Source organism: Camarhynchus parvulus, chromosome 6, assembly GCF_901933205.1.
Source record: "Camarhynchus parvulus chromosome 6, STF_HiC, whole genome shotgun sequence".
Classification (NCBI taxonomy): Eukaryota; Metazoa; Chordata; class Aves; order Passeriformes; family Thraupidae; genus Camarhynchus; species Camarhynchus parvulus.
Window position 1 is genome coordinate 4,378,177 of NC_044576.1, and position 18,793 is coordinate 4,396,969.

The window sequence follows — 18,793 nt, forward strand, 5'->3', positions numbered from 1 at the left end:
GAAAGGGAAGGGAAGGGAAGGGAAGGGAAGGAAAGGAAAGGAAAGGAAAGGAAAGGAAAGGAAAGGAAAGGAAAGGAAAGGAAAGGAAAGGAAAGGAAAGGAAAGGAAAGGAAAGGAAAGGAAAGGAAAGGAAAGGAAAGGAAAGGAAAGGAAAGGAAAGGAAAGGAAAGGAAAGGAAAGGAAAGGAAAGGAGAAAAGCGGACTCAAGCTCCAAACAGAAACTGTGGGAAGCCTGAAGGTCAACACTGCAGCACCAAAGCCTGAAGGTCACACAGGACTTTGTGCGCATAGGAAGGAAATTCCTTGCAGGAATTTCAGTTGGAAGCTCCTCCACAGGGTGGACAAAACCCATTACAAGCTGTCATGGTGACAATATCTGAATTATGTGGATTGGGACAATTTAGCCCAAGGCACTGGACTGAAGTAGGAAGTGGCAAATTCCCAAGGGGATATCCATGCAGGAGGTGTTTCAATGGATTTTTCTGCTTCTGTTATGCTGAACCAATTTCTAACAGACCAACAGATTCCCAGACAATCCATGGAAACAGAGGGAGATCAACAAAAGCAACACTCACTTAAAGAGTTCGTTTCTCATGATGGCTCTGTTGGTCTGTGGGTCGATGGCGTAGACCATGAGGTCGGACTTGGTGTAATCCTCCTCAGAATATCCATCCCCAAACCTCCGGGCTCCGATGGATTCCACCACGACCGTCGCCCCCGGAATCTGGTCTTGCACGTAGCGTTCCAAAATCCTAAAGGGAAGAGGGAGCTGGAAAGCTGCAGTGATGGATTTGGGACGCTCACCACTGACCCCAGCCCAAATGAGGTACTGATAGACAAAAACCCATAGGGTGAGAAGGATTTTGACCTTCAGAGCACTTTTAAAAAGGAATTGCTGCTCCACAGAACCTCTGAAGTGCTGAACTCCTGAGAAAAGCTCAGCAGTGCTTGGAGAGGTCTTCAGAAATTGTGTCCTTAAGTCCAGCTCTTTGTATTTATGACCCCAGTCGAGTTTTAAATGGCTCATAGGAATCACCACCTATATTTCACACAAAATCCCCTTGTCAGCCTTTTATTAAGTTATATGATTCCAGCACTTCCATCCCAGCCTTCCCCAGGGCGCATCCCATAAATTTTCACCCAGAGAAACAACCACTTGAGCGATTTTTGGCGGGATATTTCATCCAGGCCTCCGATATCACACAACATTTCTGGGGGGGCGGCAACACCTGCTGCTCCAAAAGGCACCAGGTTTTACAGGCAGGAGGAAATTGGAATATTGGGCTGACACTTTTACCACAGGAAATAAAATCAAATAAACTGCAGCAGGATTCCACAAGCAGGGGAAAGAAAGGCTGATAGAATTCAGAGGTAATAACAATATCAACAAAAAAATCAGCAACAACTTGACTTGATAGTGGTTGATGAGATTTCCAAAGTGGGACCATGAGAGGTTCACTCAAAGCCCACAGAGAGTATTATAAACAGAGGCATAAATGCAAATATCATCAACTCTGTGCAATAAAAGGAGGGAGAAATAAACCAGAGCATTTGGAAGTGTAAAAGTTCCATCTAAACTTATAAGAAAATATAGAATTTCCTGGGGTAATTGATATGGTCAGAAAATCAAAAAAGCAATAGCCGAGTTGGGAGGCAAAAACAAGGGAACTACAGGGGATGTGTTGCCTGATCCATCAAGGATGCACCAGGATGTGGAGGAAGACACATCTCCCACAAAAAAGGACATCAGTGACTTTAAGGTGCCACTTGTTCTACACCTCCTGCAGTTGCTGAGGTTACATTTTTGTTGTTGTGTTTTTTCTTCTGACACAAGATTTCCTGATTTTTTAAGACTCCTGATTCACATTTATCCAAGGAGCATCTCTTCTCTTTGTGTGGAAATTTAGTGTGCCCTCAAAAGCCGTTGTAAGCTTTTAAGCTTTTTTATAAGATCTTGAAAAATTCAAGTATGTCAGAGGCAGGTCATACCTGAGGAGTGAATATATGGAATTACTGCAGAGAAAATAGGGATACAGATTGGTTGACACGGTGCTTGTGGAGTGGTGTCCTCTGAACAAGCTCTCCTGTTGTTTGCAGATATGGAAAACTCTGCTTATCTCTGCTTCTGGCATGCTCTGCACTGGCAGCCAAGGTGAGAACCTGTCACAGACACCTCAGCAACAATAATTCCCCCAGGGAAAACCTGCCAGGACCAATCTGGGATATGGAGATTACTATAAAACCCCACCAAACATGATGGGAATGTAAATGGCTAAAAAGAAACCACAACCATTCTCAGAGGGGTGTTTGGCACAAGGTGTCAGGCACAACAAATGTGTAAAGGACTCGCCTCCATAATTAGCATTTAATCATCTTCTCCTGCTGCAGGAGGAGAAGAATTTCATGGGATCACAGAATGCCAGAATCCACCCTGTGCCCAGGGCCCACCTTGTCCCCAGCCCAGAGCACTGAGTGCCACCTCCAGCCCTTCCTGGGACACCTGCAGGGCTGGGCACTGCAAAGCTGCCTGGGCAGCCCCTGCCAAGGCCTGAGCACCCTTTGCATGCAGAAATTCCTGCTGCTGGCCAAGCTGAGCCTCCCCTGGCCCAGCTTGAGGCCCTTTCCCCTTGTCCTGTCCCTGTTTCAGAACTCTTATTACGCCCAAGACAGAAATGCTCCATCAGGGTGGAAAGTTATAATGTGGGGTCACTTCTGGCAGAATCAGTAACAAGATTCTCTTTCCTCCGTAATTCCTGGAATCCTGCTGGAATTCATTGCCTTTGGGAATATCTTTGTCTAAAACATTAAAACTGAAGAACAAACAGAATGTTTGGGAAAGGGATGGAGGCACAACACACAGGGGAATGGCTTCCCAGTGCCAGAGGGCAGGGCTGGATGGGATATTGGGAATTAGGAATTGTTCCCTGGCAGGGTGGGCAGGCCCTGGCACAGGGTGCCCAGAGCAGCTGTGGCTGCCCCTGCATCCCTGGCAGTGCCCAAGGCCAGGCTGGAGCAGCCTGGGACAGTGGAAGGTGTCCCTGCCCATGGCAGGGGTGGCACTGGATGGGATTTAAGGTCCCTTTCAAACCAAACCAGTCTGGAATTCTGTGATATCACTTCCTGAGAAATGTGTACATTGCAGCCTTTGGCTGTACTGATATTGCAAGAAAGCCCACAAAGTCCAGCAGAATGGCAGCAGTGTTCAGTTTGAAACACACAAATTGCATGTTTAGGTTAAAACAGAGAATAAAATCATACTGAAGACTGAGAAGCTGCAGCGAAAGAATTCACTTAAAAATAGAGCAGTTCCCTCTAGAGCTGTTTGAAAAATCCTTCAGCTGAACTTGTGATGCTGAAAACACTGTAGGAGTTTTAGAACTCCTCTGGGAATGGCCACTTGCTTGCAGTGGTACTCACAAAAGACAATTTTTTTTAGATTCCTACTTTCAAGTAACAACAGCATCCACAGCTCTGCTGTGCTGATCAGCAGAAGTCAAATTACAATTAGGGTGTCACTTGTTAATCCCACGAGGGTCATTCCCATCCTCCCAAGTGGTGTGTAAGAGGTGGAAGCAGGAGCAGAAGAGGCAAAGAGCCTTTCCAACTGCTCCAAGTCCACAGGAGATGCTCAGTGGTGAGGGAAATGCCTCCCAATGCATCCCCATGAGCACAGCTCTCCCAGTTCCCAGCAGTGACACTGGACAAGAGGAGTTGCTCTGTCATCGAGGGATCCTGAGGCCCAAAGGTCCCTGAAAATCCTGAGGGGATTTGTTTTCATCTTTAGATGCAAAATAAATGGAAAGGCAAAATAATACAGGGGTGTTGGTTTGCTGAGCTGTCCCTTGGATGGGGAATTCTGCCCCATGAAGTCCCAGAGTGGTTTGGGTTGGAAGGGACCTCAAAGCCCATCCAGTGCCACCCCTGCCATGGCAGGGACACCTTCCACTGTCCCAGGCTGCTCCAAGCCCTGTCCAACCTGGCCTTGGGCACTGCCAGGGATCCAGGGGCAGCCACAGCTGCTCTGGGGAATCTGTGCTAGGGCCTGCCCACCCTGCCAGGGAAGGATTTATTCCCAATATTCCCATATTCCCAATATTCCCGGCTCTGGCAGTGGGAAGCCATTCCCTGTTGTCCTGGCACTTCCCACTTTTATGAAAATCCCATCTCCAGCCTTCTTGCACATCCCCTGTAGGTACTGGAAAGGGGATTTCAGAACATTCCTGAACTGGTACTTCCTGGAACATCCCTGAAAGCAGCAGATCAAGCCTCAAAATCTGGGAAAAGGCGCCACATTCCCAGCCTGCTCTCAGTGCCATGTCCATGTGTTTATATCCACACCTGAGGTTGCTGTATCCCCTTCCAGGCAGATAAGATCCTGGAGAGCATAGGATTCAATTTAGGGGTTCACCCTGGCATCACAGCAAGAAGTTCTTGAGGAATTAAAAAACCTATTGTGTTTTTGGAGCACATAAAATATTTTAAGAAATGGAAAATAAAAAGCCCCCAAACATTCTTTCTTTCAAGACTCAGATTACCAAAGACTTGGAGTGAGCAGTGTTGAAGATTCAATATCCTGCATAATTTTTGGCCAAAATTCAATTTCCCAAAAATAACCTGGTGCAATAAAAATGATTAATTTGTATTCTAGGTATTTGAAAATAGAAATTTGGCAACCATGCAGAGATGAGAACATCCACCCCCCACTATCTTTTCAAGTGCTTGAATTAAGCCCTCAATTCTGCTCCACTTTAGCCAAATTCTGCCTGTGTGGAGTTTTTGTGGGATTAATAACTGACAATGAAACCACTGCATTTTTAACTGGACTTCCCCAAAGAGCCAAGGACCAATTCCAGCCTCTCTGGTGCAGTCTGTGATAGATTTGGGGGGATACACTGAAGCCCCAGCTCCCAGATTCCTTATTACAACATAAATAGAGCCTAGGGAAGGGTCTGCTCATCCTGTGGTGCCTAGGGTTTATTCCAAGCCTAAAAACATCCCTTTCTATAAAACAGCCTTTCACAAAGGTTATTTTTCTATCATACGTATGTTCAGCAGCACAGAGACAATTCCCTCTGCACAGAATAGAATAACATATAAAATATTCCATAATAACATATAGAGTAGAATAACATATATAATATTTCATAATAATATTTTTAATAGTATTTAGAAAACAACCCAGAGCCAATGCCTTTATACCCACTTATCCTAATCCCATAAAAGCAGAGAATTAAGGCTGGAAAAAGCCTTTAAGATTCAAGTCCCACTGTCACCCCAGCACCACTACAAGCAGATTGGTTTGCACACCAGAAAGGAAATTTGCTTTCTTACACACTGCTGAAGTTGCTTTCCTTCTCTTTGTGCTCATCCTGTAAAATCCTGCCCTCCAAAACCCCTACACACACTCCAACTTTTTTATTTCAGCCTCATTTGTCCCGGTCACAGAAGGAGCATTGCGCTCATCCAAAGGATAATACCCAGAGACATCTCCCCTCTGACCCCGAGGAAAATCTCCAGATCTCAGCACAAAAGGGCTTTTCCTGCAATTGTCAGCAATTCCTGAGGAGAGAAAGCAGGAGTTTACAGCTCTGTCCACTGCATTAGAGAGCTTTGGAGAGATCCATTAGCACAACAACCCCGGGAGTTACGGAGAGCGGGAGCTCACTGAACTGCGGCTTCCCAGCTGCCAGGGCCAGCAGCAAGTGGAAAAGCTGGGCTTGTAGAAGCTTGGGTCTCTATTACCCAACTTAATAAAGGTGGCCTGCAGTTATTAATCATCCTGATTGCTCAGGAGAGAGAGTGGAACAGGCTCTGTGAACACTACACCCAGTAGTAGAGTACACACTTTCCCAGCAAAGCCGGACTGGCTGGACATGAAACAGGAGACAGCCAGTTGGTGGCAAATGTCCCCCTAATCTATTTATTTCATCAGATTTTTATCTAATTCAATCAATTCTGTTATTATTTAATCTATTCCTTTTCTAAGTTTGCAATTTAATTTGGAATGAAACATTACAGCGGGAAGAAATGATGAGAAAAAGAGGAGGGGACGTGGAGTGGAGGGACAGGAACGAAATGACCCCAAAATGTTCCTGTCAGAGAGATGAAGGGTAAAGGACAAAGCAGCTATAGCTGGACCTGTGACTCAGGAACCTTTCATAAAGGGCAGGAAACCAAGTGCCACCTGTGGAAAGGGCTCAAGGGCAAGGTCACTGCCACCATCCCGACAGGCACACAGTGCAGTCTGCTGTAATTAGACTTAATTCAGGAATTATCTGGCAAAAATCATACAGTAAGCACGGGAATGTGACTTCTCCTGTGGGAAAAGTAACAAGACTGAGTGATTTATACCCTGCAGCTGAGATGAGCTGATTTTTTACCAGTTCAGGGACTGAGGAGAAGAAAAAACACAACTGCAGGGAAATCATCCACGTCTGAAACACTTCCCCGAACTGTGTGTTCCAGCTCCCAGATATAAAATTTATTGTCTCATATACTATGATTAGACATAAAATCTTATGTGATGCACAATGTACATGTGCTGTATATTATGATCTATAATTTACAGCAGTATTTACTGCTGTAGTATTTTATAACATCTCTTTTAAGTGCAGCACAGTTTCTGTGCATTAAGTAGAGCTCCTTTGAAGAATGATGGCAGTCAGCTTTAGATATGCAAACCATTAAGTTGGAAGGTTCATATTCCAAAAAACTCCTTCAGCAATAACTCCAAGCATCAGCACTTGATTCTACATTTGGATTTTCAGGGAAAAGCCTGCCTGGCCACTTCTGCATTGTGTTAAGAGGGTTCAGCATGGATCTTCCTTACCTGGGGAACTGCCCCATTCTTTTCAGAGCATAAAACTGACTGAGAAAACAATCAAGCGCTCCCCTAAATTTCCATATTTCAAGAACACTCCATCATCTGTGCCCACCAAGTTTTCTGAAGGAGAGGAGCACACACTGAATTTTCCAAGAAGCCTCAGCCTATTTTCTCTGCCCAACCTGCAGCAGAAAGGGGCCTCTCTGCACAGCCATAATTAAAGTGGGCAAGAGAAAAGGCAAATGGGACATGGATGAGAGTATGAAAAGCTTGATGAAATTAAAGCAGTTGGAGGAAAACACTGAATGACTGCAAAAGATCCTATTGGAAGTGTCAGCAAAGACAAGTCCATTGTATTCCTCAAAAAACTCCTAAGCCAAATATTGAGGCTTTAAATCTTTTCTTTCCTGCTTTGCTCCTTTTATATGGACCATTAACTCCCACCCATCTCTGGCTGTGCTGAGTGTGGAAAAACTGAATTATGTAATTCTTAATACCTCATAACTCCTCGTGAAAATGACAGAACCTGGTATAAGTTCCCCTCCAAAGTTGTTTAAACCACTATTTATTTTATTGTGAAAAATCACTGTAATTCCACAAATGACTCATGTGCCCCCCTCCCTAACATTCCCCATCACCAGCTGTTGGCTAAATGTTCTATTTTCAGGGATTAGTATTTGCCAGAATGAGAGGAGAAAGAGCTGAGTAACTTGTGTAGTGACTAATTTAATTCACAGATCACAGAATGGATTATGTTGGGAAGGGATGTTAAGGATCATCTTGTTCCAACTCCTCTGCCACAGGCAGGGACACATCCCACTAGATAGGGCTGATTATAATCTTTTTCTCTGTTAATTAATTACACATTAAATTTTTATAAATTACTGCATTATTTCAAGTGGCAAAACTAATTCAGTCTGAGATTCCAAATAATTTGTTTTCTCTTTGCCTGTGGTTGCACACACAAAAAAAATCACAAATTCTTATTTTGTTTTTATGGGCTGCACAAATTATTAAACCTGTATAAAAACAGGGAGAGGGTGATCTTTTAAATTTAAGAGGAAAACATGAGAAATTTGAAGAGAGCAGTGAAATAAATAGATTTTTCTGTGAAATAGACCTTTGTACACAGCTACAAAATTATTTTTGAGATATTTGTTCTCTACAAATATTTTCAGGAACGAATGGGCCTATTTGAAAACAAGCTGATGTAATTCTTCTGGCAAAGGCTGTCCTTAAAAACTTATTCTTAGAAGAGAAATTCTCCAGCTACCCCGATCTGCCCATGGTGTTTGTGAAGGTAAAGACTTGGATGACTTGGAAGATGACTTGGAGAACTCAAAACCTGATTTTTTAAAACTTTGTACTCATTCCAAAGCTTTGTTCTCATTCCAAAGCTTTGTTCACTGTGAAATACAGAATCACAGAAAGGTTTGGGTTAGAAGTGACCTCCAAGGCCACCAAGTCCAACCATCAACCACCACCACCCTGCTCACCACTAACCCATGTCCTCATGTGCCAATTCCACTTGGTTTTCAACACTTCCAGGCATGGGGACTCAAAACTTGCCTGGACAGTCCCTTCCAATGCTGAAACCACCCTGTCCATGAAGAAATTCTCCCTAAATTCCAATCTAAACCTCCCCTGGTGCAGCCTGAGGCTGTTTCCTCTCCTTCTGTCACTTGTTACCTGAGAAAAGAGCTTGACCCCACCTCAGCAGAGCCTCCTTTTAGGAAGTTATTTCTTTTTCTAGGCAATACTTCATTTTAGGAAGTTATTCCTGGTTCTAGGCAATCCCTCCTTCCAGGAAGTTATTCCTGGCTCTAGACAATACCTCCTTTAAGAAAATTATTCCTATTTCTAGGAAATACCTTCCTTCAGGGAGATATTAGTATTTCTAGGCAATCCTTCCTTTCAGGAAGTTATTCCCGGTCCTAGGAAATAATCCCTATTTGTAGGCAATCCCTCCCTTCAGGAAGTTATTCCTGGTTCCAGGAAGTGCAGTCCCTGTGAGTTCAGCCTGAACAACTTTGTTCATGGTTCTGACATTCAAATCTCTCAGAGCAAACATACACCTGGCCCAAAACAGAGGGAGAAAAGGGGAACATGTCCCACATCTCCAGGAGCAAATCCATCAGGAATTTTTCCTAGCCCAGTGGGGCACTCAGAGACTTTTCCAATGACTGGTTAGACCACCAACCCCAAAGTATTTAAAATTCTGTGCACAACAAGCAGGATGTACCAGACCTGTGGGAAGTGCCACTCATCACTGATTGAAATGACAAAAAAAAGGACAAAGATTGGTTACAGACCATTTCCTACAGCATTTTCTATCCCATATTAGCTAATTCCATGACAGCAAGTAGAGAAAATTGTCTGTGCGTTACAAAAAGAAGCCAGAAGTGCAAACATGTTTTGTCTGGGGACTCTTATTGAACAGATAAAAACCTCCCTCACTCCCTGATCCATCCAATCCCGAAGGCAGGGAATTTTCTCACATTTGGAGATGAAATAAATTGATTACCCAATGAGCTGGTCTTTGTTTTGCTCCACGAGGGTGGGAGGAACGTTGGAGACAATCACTTGCATGTCCAGCTGATTCACCACAGAGACCTGGAAAGAAAAGAGGGAAATTCCATTTACACTGCCAGGCACAGCCCCCTCCCCACCCAACAGCAATGGAAAAATTCCTCTTCTGCCTCCACACCAGGCCCTGATATCCACATCTCTCCTTTTAATTCCAAATAGAAGAGCTGGGAAATCTTGCAGCCAAAGCCCATAAACATCAAAGATTTAACTGGAATTGTAATTCCAGGTCCGCATCAGAATTATGGATTTTTAAGGTGGGGATAGGAAAAGCTGCTCTTAGTTTAGATTTGACTTCGAGAATCCCAGATCTCCCACGGGCTGTATTCAAAATTACTTCTGAGCATTTGGGTGGTTTGGATGCCAGGAAAATCCTCTCTTGGAGCCATGCAATGTGCACCAAGGGAAATGGAAACATAGGATTAATTCCACAAAATCAATGCTACTTTGTTAGAAAATCAGGAAGGAAATTGTTCATTTACATTGAAGTGATCAGCGAGAGGTTTTATTTTAATCTCCAATTGTTTTATCTTCTCCCTCTATCCTAAAATTGCACATTTTACAACTGAGCTTTTTCCTTTAAGAAAACAAACAAAGAGAAACAAAGGAGGAAAAAATGCTTCTAATCCACTCAATACTTGTGTGATTTGTTGGAATAAAATTAAATTTCAGTTTTCCACCGAGGTATGGAGTAACCTCAGAGCAAATATCCAGCAATTACTGTTTTTTACTATGAACCCAACAACACTCCAATCTGTTGAGGATTCTGGAGGAAAATTCGGAAAACTAGGCCAATGTTAAGGCTGATAAATTTAAAAATCAAGGGTTAGCCGATTCTAAAAGAAATAAACAAGCCCTGATTTTCCAAAGAGGAGCCCTGGAAGCACAGCAGCAGAAAAACCTAAATGTGCTTCCACATCAAACACTGATTCACCAGCTTTGAAGCTTAATTCAGCTTTAAATATTTAAATGTTCTTGAAATGTCATCAGATGCCCTGATCAGCACGTACAGGCTTCTGTGTAAGAAACACAGAATTATAATGAGCTCCAAATAAAAATCATGCAACGGAACTGGAAAGCAACGATTAATTTAATAGAATTAATTACATTAGCCAATTCAAGCAACCACTGTGCACCCAGGAACTGAAAACAGCATAAAGGCAACACCAAAAACAAAGGCAGTGATTCTTTAAATATGGAAGAAATCACAATTATCATGGCTTGTTCATGTACAAAACCAGGGATAAACACACATTCGTGACAAGTTAAAGGAAACCAAGGGTGTTGGACAAAAATCAAGCCACATTTGAGGTTTCCATGGTAACATTAACTTGCTTGTTATCCTCACTTGTAAAGGCAGGCAAAGCAGAAAATTGTTGGTAACCTCTAGCCCACGAGTGATATCCCTTTGATCCCAAGCTTCTCTCATTAGGCACTTCCCAAGTTTTAAATTCAGCAAGGCAGAGCCTACAAAGACTCTTGGTTGTGATGTGGCACCAGTGGACTCCTGGGAGTGGCTGGGACTGGAACGAAGAGGGGCCTTGAAGCCTCCTCAAACCCCAATAAACATTTGATTAAAGATGTTATCTATGACATCATAAAGATGATATCCAGGATTTCAAATCATGATGGTGAATATCCACTACCTACCCTTCCCCAGCACCTTTAGGTGCTTCCTTGCAGCAAATTAATTTTAAAATGTAATTCTTGTATCTCTTTCATCTCACAGATGCTGAGAAGGAAAACTCCATCACATGGAAGCAAACTGTCAAGCCACAGGTGTCTGACCTGAGCCATCCTGGTGTCCTTCCCATGGATTGTCCCCACCAGTGTGCAACCTTTGACCAGGGGATTTGGCAGACCCTGCTGCTCCCAGAGCTGTGCCAGGGAAGCATCCTGGTCCCAGCTCTGGATCTTGCTCTGCTCAACTTCTGCCCAGCATTGTCCCTCTGGTGGTGACCTGCCTCTTCTCCCCAGACCTCCTCCCAGTGAAGTCCTATCTTCTTCCCCCACATCTTGTTCTTTTGCAGGAGAGTAATTGAATTAATTTCTCTGTTCACTTTTTGAGCTGGTTTTGAAAGAAATAACATCTGAGAGCCTGAGTCCCTGATCCCACAGCAGGAAAATCCTGTTAAAATCGTGGGAAAGAATCTCAGTGTATGGATCACACTTGGTGCATAAAATCGGACAATCCCAGAGTGGCCTGAGGGGAAGGGACCTTAAATCCCATCCAGTGCCACCCCTGCCATGGCAGGGACACCTTCCACTGTCCCAGGCTGCTCCAAGCCCTGTCCAGCCTGGCCTTGGGCACTGCCAGGGATGCAGGGGCAGCCCCAGCTGCTCTGGGCACCCTGTGCCAGGGCCTGCCCACCCTGCCAGGGAACAATTCCTAATTCCCAATATCCCATCCAGCCCTGCCCTCTGGCACTGGGAAGCCATTCCCTGTGTCCTGGCACTCCATGCCTTGAAAATTGTCTTTTTGTATTTCTTCTTGTCTCCTTCAGGCACTGCAAGGCCACAATTTGGTCACCCCAGAGCTTCTCCTGTCCAGGTGAGCACCCCCAGCTGTGCCAGCCTTTCCTCCCAGCAGAGCTGCTCCATCCCTCTGCCCATGCTGGTGCCTCCCCTGGGCTCATTCCAGCAGGTCCATGTGCCAGTGCTCTAGGCAGCATGGGGTTGGGCTGGAATTGTATCTCCAGCTCCTCAAAGTTTCCAGGCCTTGCTCAGAGCAGCTGGGTGCACTGCTCATCACTCAGCCAGACATCAGAAAGAAACCTCTATAAATTAATGAGACATCCTTCACTTTCTAATGTTAATGTCAATTCCTCCTGGCTATATTTTAATATCCTATTAGCGTCTAAATTACCTGAGAATGCCCCATCATTTTGGGAGGTCGAGCATGAGGGTGTCATCTTTTATGTTTACTTGATGAACTCCTGCAGAACTCACCACACCAAGGATTCTGGCTCTCATCTGTATCCTTTGACAGTGTTCCCATGAAGTGGATAATGCACTCCATCCCTCTCACATTATGCTAATATTGAGCCAATCCATCAAGTTTATAGGTTTTAAGGAAATTTAGCTTGGATGGTTTCAGTGCTTGGACTAAGTCAATGTTCTTTGAACAGCACAAAACCACGAGCCTGACACCTAAAGATGGTGCCAGTTCTGAAATGCTGCTTTCCCAGGGACTGAAAAGTTCATTCTCAGCCCCAAATTATTACTTAACATAAGCAACTAAGACAACTTGGACATGACCAAGGGACACAGAATCATGGAATGGTTTGGGTTGGAAAGGACCTTAAAGCCCATTCCGGGACCATCCCTGCCATGGGCAGGGACACCTTCCACTGTCCCAAGCTGCTCTAAGTCCCATCCAGCCTGGCCTCGGGCACTGCCAGGGATGCAGGGGCAGCCCCAGCTGCTCTGGGCACCCTGTGCCAGGGCCTGCCCACCCTGCCAGGTAACAATTCCTAATTCCCAATATCCCATCCAGCCCTGCCCTATGGCAGTGGGAATCCATTCCTCATTGTCCTGCCACTCCAGGCCCTTGCCCAAAGTCTCTCTCCAAGTTTCCTGTAGCCCCTTGAGTCACCTTGGAAGGTCACAATTTGGTCACCCCAAAGCTTCTCCTGCCCAGGTGAGCAGCCCCAGCTGTGCCAGCCTTTCCTCCCAGCCGAGCTGCTCCATCCCTCTGCCCATCCTGGTGCCTCCTCTGAACTCACTCCTAACAGGTCACAAAATCTTTTGGTTTAAGAAACGAAAAGCTTTATTCCAGTGCCTTAAAAAAACTAAGCACAAGCACCTGATGGCTTTTCCCTAGGTCTGCCTGGGATGAAACTTTTGGCAGTGTTTGAATTTCCTGAGGAATTATTCCATACTAATAATCCCTGGCTGATACTTACGAGCACGTCTGCTTTGCTGCTCAGCCCTTTGCCGTAATCGTCAGTGGCAATGACCTGGAACTTGAAATAGGATCTCCTCATGTTTTTGAAGAGCATGGCAGTTTTGATCAGCCCCGTGTAAGCCTCGATCACAAAGCCTTCCTTGCCATCCTTGATGGGGGGAATGATGAGCCTGTATTGCATGGCACTGTAATTCCCAGTGTCCTTATCATCAGCCTAATGGGGAAAAGGAAACAAGCACAGGCAAACAAGGTAAATATGCATGGAAGGAGTCATTAACCTTGTCCTTTAAATAAAGTTACATCTTGGCCCAGCAAATTTCTGCCACTCTGACATTTAAAACATTAGATCCCAGAGCACAGATATGGCTGCTACTTTAAATGCTTCATTTAACTTTGCTGCACTCAGTTTTGCTTTTCCAGCAATTTCTTCCTCCTCTGTTGGCATTAAACTGCTCCAGAAGAAAGAAAAAAAAATTAAAAAGTAGAAAAATATAAGTTGACTTTCAAGTCTGCAACAATACCTAAGAACTGCTTAATTATGAGAAACCTCCACTGCCAAATTCTCATTGAAGAGGAATTATCAAAGAAAAAACCATCTCACCAACTCGTGCACAGACTTACACAAGAATGTCCTTCATATTACAGATATTCTGATGGAGAACAGGCATTTGTGGTGCAATCAAGTAACTTTTCTATAAAATAAGGAAGGATTGAGTGGCATTCCTGCAGTGGTGCACAGGGACCTGCTGGGCACCCCAGTTCAGGACACAGAGCTGCCCTGGCACCGTTGCTGAATTGGATCAGGATGCAGAGCTGGCATCAACCAGGCAGCCCCAGGAATTGTTATTCCACCTTCCCTGCTCCTGACAGCCCTGTGTAGCCCCATCCTGGCCTCTCCAGGCCCATTCCTTATGCTCCTGTTCAACCTGTATCCAGACGGAAGTGTTTCCAAGGACCTTGACCAAGCTTTCCTGTGCTCCTTCCAGGGATCAGCGAGGTGGGAGCTAATTAATGCCTGAGCACTCATTAGTCTTGGTCACGGCCTCAGCATCTGGGATACTTCAGAGTCTATCAGCAGGTTTTTATGGAAATATTGGCACTGCTCCTGAGGCCTGTTGCTTGATCTAATGCTGGAATAAAAACCAGCTTTAACTTTGAAAAGGTGCACGTAAAATCCATGGAAAATCCATACTGTGCCATGACTTAGGAATGAAAAACAATAAGGGTTTGTGTCAGCATGAAGAGTAGAATCATGGAATATCCTGAGCTGGAAGGGATTCAGAGGAATCACTGATCCAACCCCTGTTCCTGCACAGACACCCCAGCAATCCCACCCTGGGCATCCCTGGAGCAGTGTCCAAGCTCTCCTGGAGCTCTGGCAGCCTCGGGGCTGTGCCCATTCCCTGGGGAGAAACCTTTCTCTGATCTCCAGCCTGACCCAGCTCCAAACATTCCCTGGGGTCCTGTCCCTGCTCACAGAGAGCAGAGCTGTTTATGAGACACCACAGCTACTAAAAGAGAATTATCTTTGCAAGGTCATTAAGCCTTCAACAGGGGGCCATTAATCATCATTAATTGTTTCCTCACCAGCACTGAACAAGTTCTATATGGTGGAAATAATCCCTTCTGGTTTTTTATTCATTCTCAGATAATTTTTCAGGGAACACCAGCACCAGATAAGCAATCCAGGTACTCAAAGCTGGGTATGCTCCATGCTACTCCAACTCCTATCAGCCCAGATTCCCAGACAGAATCATCCAGCACTTAAAGGATAATATCCAGGCAGGTTTAGCTGGAAAGAGCAAGTTTCATTCAGAACAGCCCAAAAGATGAACTCCTGGAATGATACTGGCTGTAACTTGTCACAGACATACAACTGGTAAATTCCTGCCCTCTCTCAATATTTTGCTTTCTTCTAAAGTCACAAAGCTTCATCTGGATTGACTACCAAAAGCATAAATATAAAATGTGCTAAGTTGTTTTTTGTTTTCCAGCTCTGTAGGTTTTTTTAAGCCTTTTAAAACAGAGAGTGCTGCCTCCTGGGTGAGCTCAAACTCCTTTATTAGTGATTTTAGGAAAGATGGGAAGGTTGAAAAGCTTTCTGAAATTGTCTCTGTTCTGTCAGTCAAAAAAGCAAAGATATCAGTAGGCTTTTCCAGAGCATTCCAGCTTTCCAACTGGCACGGAGAAATACAACCCCACAACATCCCAGAGCCAGCAGATGGGAGCCTGACAGGTGGAGAGTCAGGAAAATAGTTGGCTTTCCACATAAATAAATGGCTGAAGGAAGAAATGAATGTGAAAACAGTCTATGTCATAGAATCATGGAATTTTAAGGTTGTAAAATGTCTCCAAGATCACCCCAGCCAACCTTTGATTGTCACCTTGCCCATTAAACCACATTGTGCAGTGCCACATCCACTCATTCCTCGGACACCTCCAGGGCTGGTGGCTCCACCACTCCCTGGGCACCCCCTTTCAGTGCTCTGCCACTCCTTTGTGAAGAAACATTTCTAAAATCCAACCTGAACTCAAGGAAGTGGCTGGAGAGAAACACCGGGTTGATGTTTGGATGGTGAGAAACAAAGACAAAAATTTAAGCAGCACCTCAGCTCTGCCTGGAGTGCCAGGACACAGAGAATGGGTTCAAACTGCCAGAGGGCAGGGCTGGATGGGATATTGGGAATTAGGAATTGTTCCCTGGCAGGGTGGGCAGGCCCTGGCACAGGGTGCCCAGAGCAGCTGTGGCTGCCCCTGCATCCCTGGCAGTGCCCAAGGCCAGGCTGGACAGGGCTTGGAGCAGCCTGGGACAGTGGAAGGTGTCCCTGCCATGGCAGGGATGACACTGGATGGGCTTGAAGGTCCCTTCCACCCCAAACCATTCTGGGATTCCAGGGTAAATTCAGCTCATACAACACAGCTCCGGATAAAGCCATGACCAATCCAGAAAAGTCCGGCCTGGACAAATGCTCTTGTTTATCCACATTCAGCTTTGCATGCTGGTAATGGAACCGGAGGGGGAAAGAAAAACACAATTCCTGTAACCCCACAGGGCACATGAGGGACCCAGCAGCAGCCACAGGAGCAATGTCTGATCCAGCTCCTTTGGGGACATCCATGAGCAAGCCAAGTTTCCCACTGAGTGCCCAGTGAAGTCCAAAGGCTCCCTAGAGATGCCCTGGAGAGCAGCAGGATGCCCTTCCAATAAAAAGACAATTTCTTTGTTAAAATAGATTTATGAGGTTGGTTCAGCTGGGTCAGAAGCCCATCATATTTTTAATATTGGCAAATTCTCTCTCAATAAAAGCTACGGCTTTTAATCATCGCTGCTTTCAATGACACCAGAAATCAATTTCACCTTCAGCAATTCACGCCTGGAGACGTGTGTGACTCAAAACAAACAAAATTTGGATCCAAATTAAGGTATTGATGCTGCAGGCACAGGCATTAAATGAAGTCGGGCCTTCTGCACAAAGCTCAGGGCACTGGAGCTCAGCACTAATGAAATGTTCAAGTCTTGCAGCTGAGTTTAAGGCATTAAACTCCAGTGAAAGAGGCCTTTTGACATTTGAAGCTCAGAGCTTGTAAAGTCCTGCAGAGTTCAGGTGCCTCGAGCTGGTGGACAGGCTCTGAGTTAATTGTCACCAGTTCTGAGAGCTCAGTGCCACCCCAGGGCCATCAGCAGCCCCAGCATCATCACAGCTCAGGCTCTTCTCCACATCCACCCAGAGATGAGCAAACAGGTGCCAAACAGGCTGGGAAAATGATCAGATTCCAGCTTCAAATATTTAACTTTGTTGTTTGCATTCCCCCCTTTCTCTGCTCTTTGGATCAAACCTAAGGACACTGGGCTTGGCAGGACCAGCAGAGAGAGCTTGTGAGCTGCTCCCAGGAACCTCCCAAACTTCTCTAATCCTAGGAAGGATGTTTGCTATTCCTGTAATTTGTCCTGAAGGTAAATATTTTTGACACTTCATTAGCAAGAGATCTATGGCATCTCAAGAGTTGCATTATGACTGTCAAAGAAGAGAAAGAGCTACACTTAATCTTAATATTCCAGCAGCATATCTGCCTTTTGTTCTGCACAAGAAATACAGATGTCTCCTAAATCCTGCTGTGATTGAGGGCTGATAAATATGGATGATCTCAGGAATTACCAGGACAAATTCCAGCCTCCTGTGATTGAGTGGAGGTGTGCCCACACACAGGGAGTTGGGTCAGGATTGCTGCTGCTTCCAGCCCTTTCCCATCCCCTCTCAGGACGAGCATAAAAATTATCAGTAACTCCTGAAGCTGTATACTCATTGATGATCCCACTTTTTAGCATTATCAGCCTGAGCTAAATCCAGATTTGCTGCTCAGAATGAAATGCAGTTGTTAATTTGAAACGTTTCCCACCTCCCTCAGAGGGTCACCCTTACCCACAAGCCCCAGGCTGCTAAGGGGGCATGGAAAATGGCAGGATTGGGATTGGGTTGCTGAGGGGTTTTTTCCCCCTTCCTAGCAGATGGCAGCTCCAATGTTCCCAATTAGTGGCTGGCATATAAAGCAGCTTTTAGAACCCGACTCTTTTTGCCGGTGGGAATTTCCAGATTGTTGCAGATTTCCAGTTCTGACGGCACAGCTGTCACTGGGCTGTGTCAGGGGAGGTTTCTGGGTGTTCTACAGACACCTAAGCCTGAAAATTTGGGGTAGTCATTGCAATTTTCCTTTATTTCCTGTATTTCTTCACTCCTGTGCTCTTCTACACCCTCATCTGGCTCAAATCCTTTGGAACTCATGCTCCTCATCTTGGTTTGCCACTGGCTGCATCAGGAATTTGTAGCTTTGATTTTTTAAAAAAAATTATATTCATATTAAATTTATATTCAACATAAAATATTCCATATATAATACATCTATATATAACACATCAATATATCTATATTATAGTATATTGATGGTTATTTCCATATATTATTTAATATTCATATTGCTTTGAATTTATAGATGAATTTATATATCAATTTATATTTCTTCACTACATCACTGATACTGATCACTGCCCAGCTCACTCCTAGTACCCCCAGTGCCAGGAACTTTCTGAGAAACACAGGTAGGAATAAATCAGGTGAATGGGAATTGTTCACTTTGTCCTCCAGTGGTGGCTAAAAACCTCCCAGGTGCCACAGGAAATTCAGATTCCTTTTGGCAGGCTGTCTCCTGGGAAAAGGTGCTGAACAAGAGAGGTTCCCAAAGTTGGATTTTGAAACAAATAATTGGAAAAATGGATTTTACTGCCATTTTTCTTCAGCCAATAGCAGTTAGTGCTTGATAGAATAATTCTGTGTGTGTGAGAGAGGAAGTAAAGGCCACACACATGGATTTCCTCTATGGATGGGAATTATCCAGGCACACTCCCCACTCCCAGCCCCTCTAGGAGCCTCTGCTCAGGAAGGCACATGCAGTCTTCAAAATGCCCTCAAAGAACAAAGTGA

The 18,793-nt window shown here is 44.8% G+C and overlaps 1 protein-coding gene across 1 annotated transcript in view; it reads right to left on the reverse strand.

The window, feature by feature from the left end:
* PCDH15 (protocadherin related 15) overlaps positions 1 to 18,793 on the reverse strand; it is a 514,059-nt gene that overhangs the window by 27,978 nt on the left and 467,288 nt on the right. Inside the window, exons 30-32 of the mRNA XM_030950929.1 lie at positions 13,315 to 13,530; positions 9,348 to 9,436; positions 576 to 752 (exon numbers count right to left, since the gene is read on the reverse strand). Coding sequence (XP_030806789.1) covers positions 576 to 752; positions 9,348 to 9,436; positions 13,315 to 13,530 — 482 coding nt within the window. The remainder of the gene's footprint in view (positions 1 to 575; positions 753 to 9,347; positions 9,437 to 13,314; positions 13,531 to 18,793) is intronic.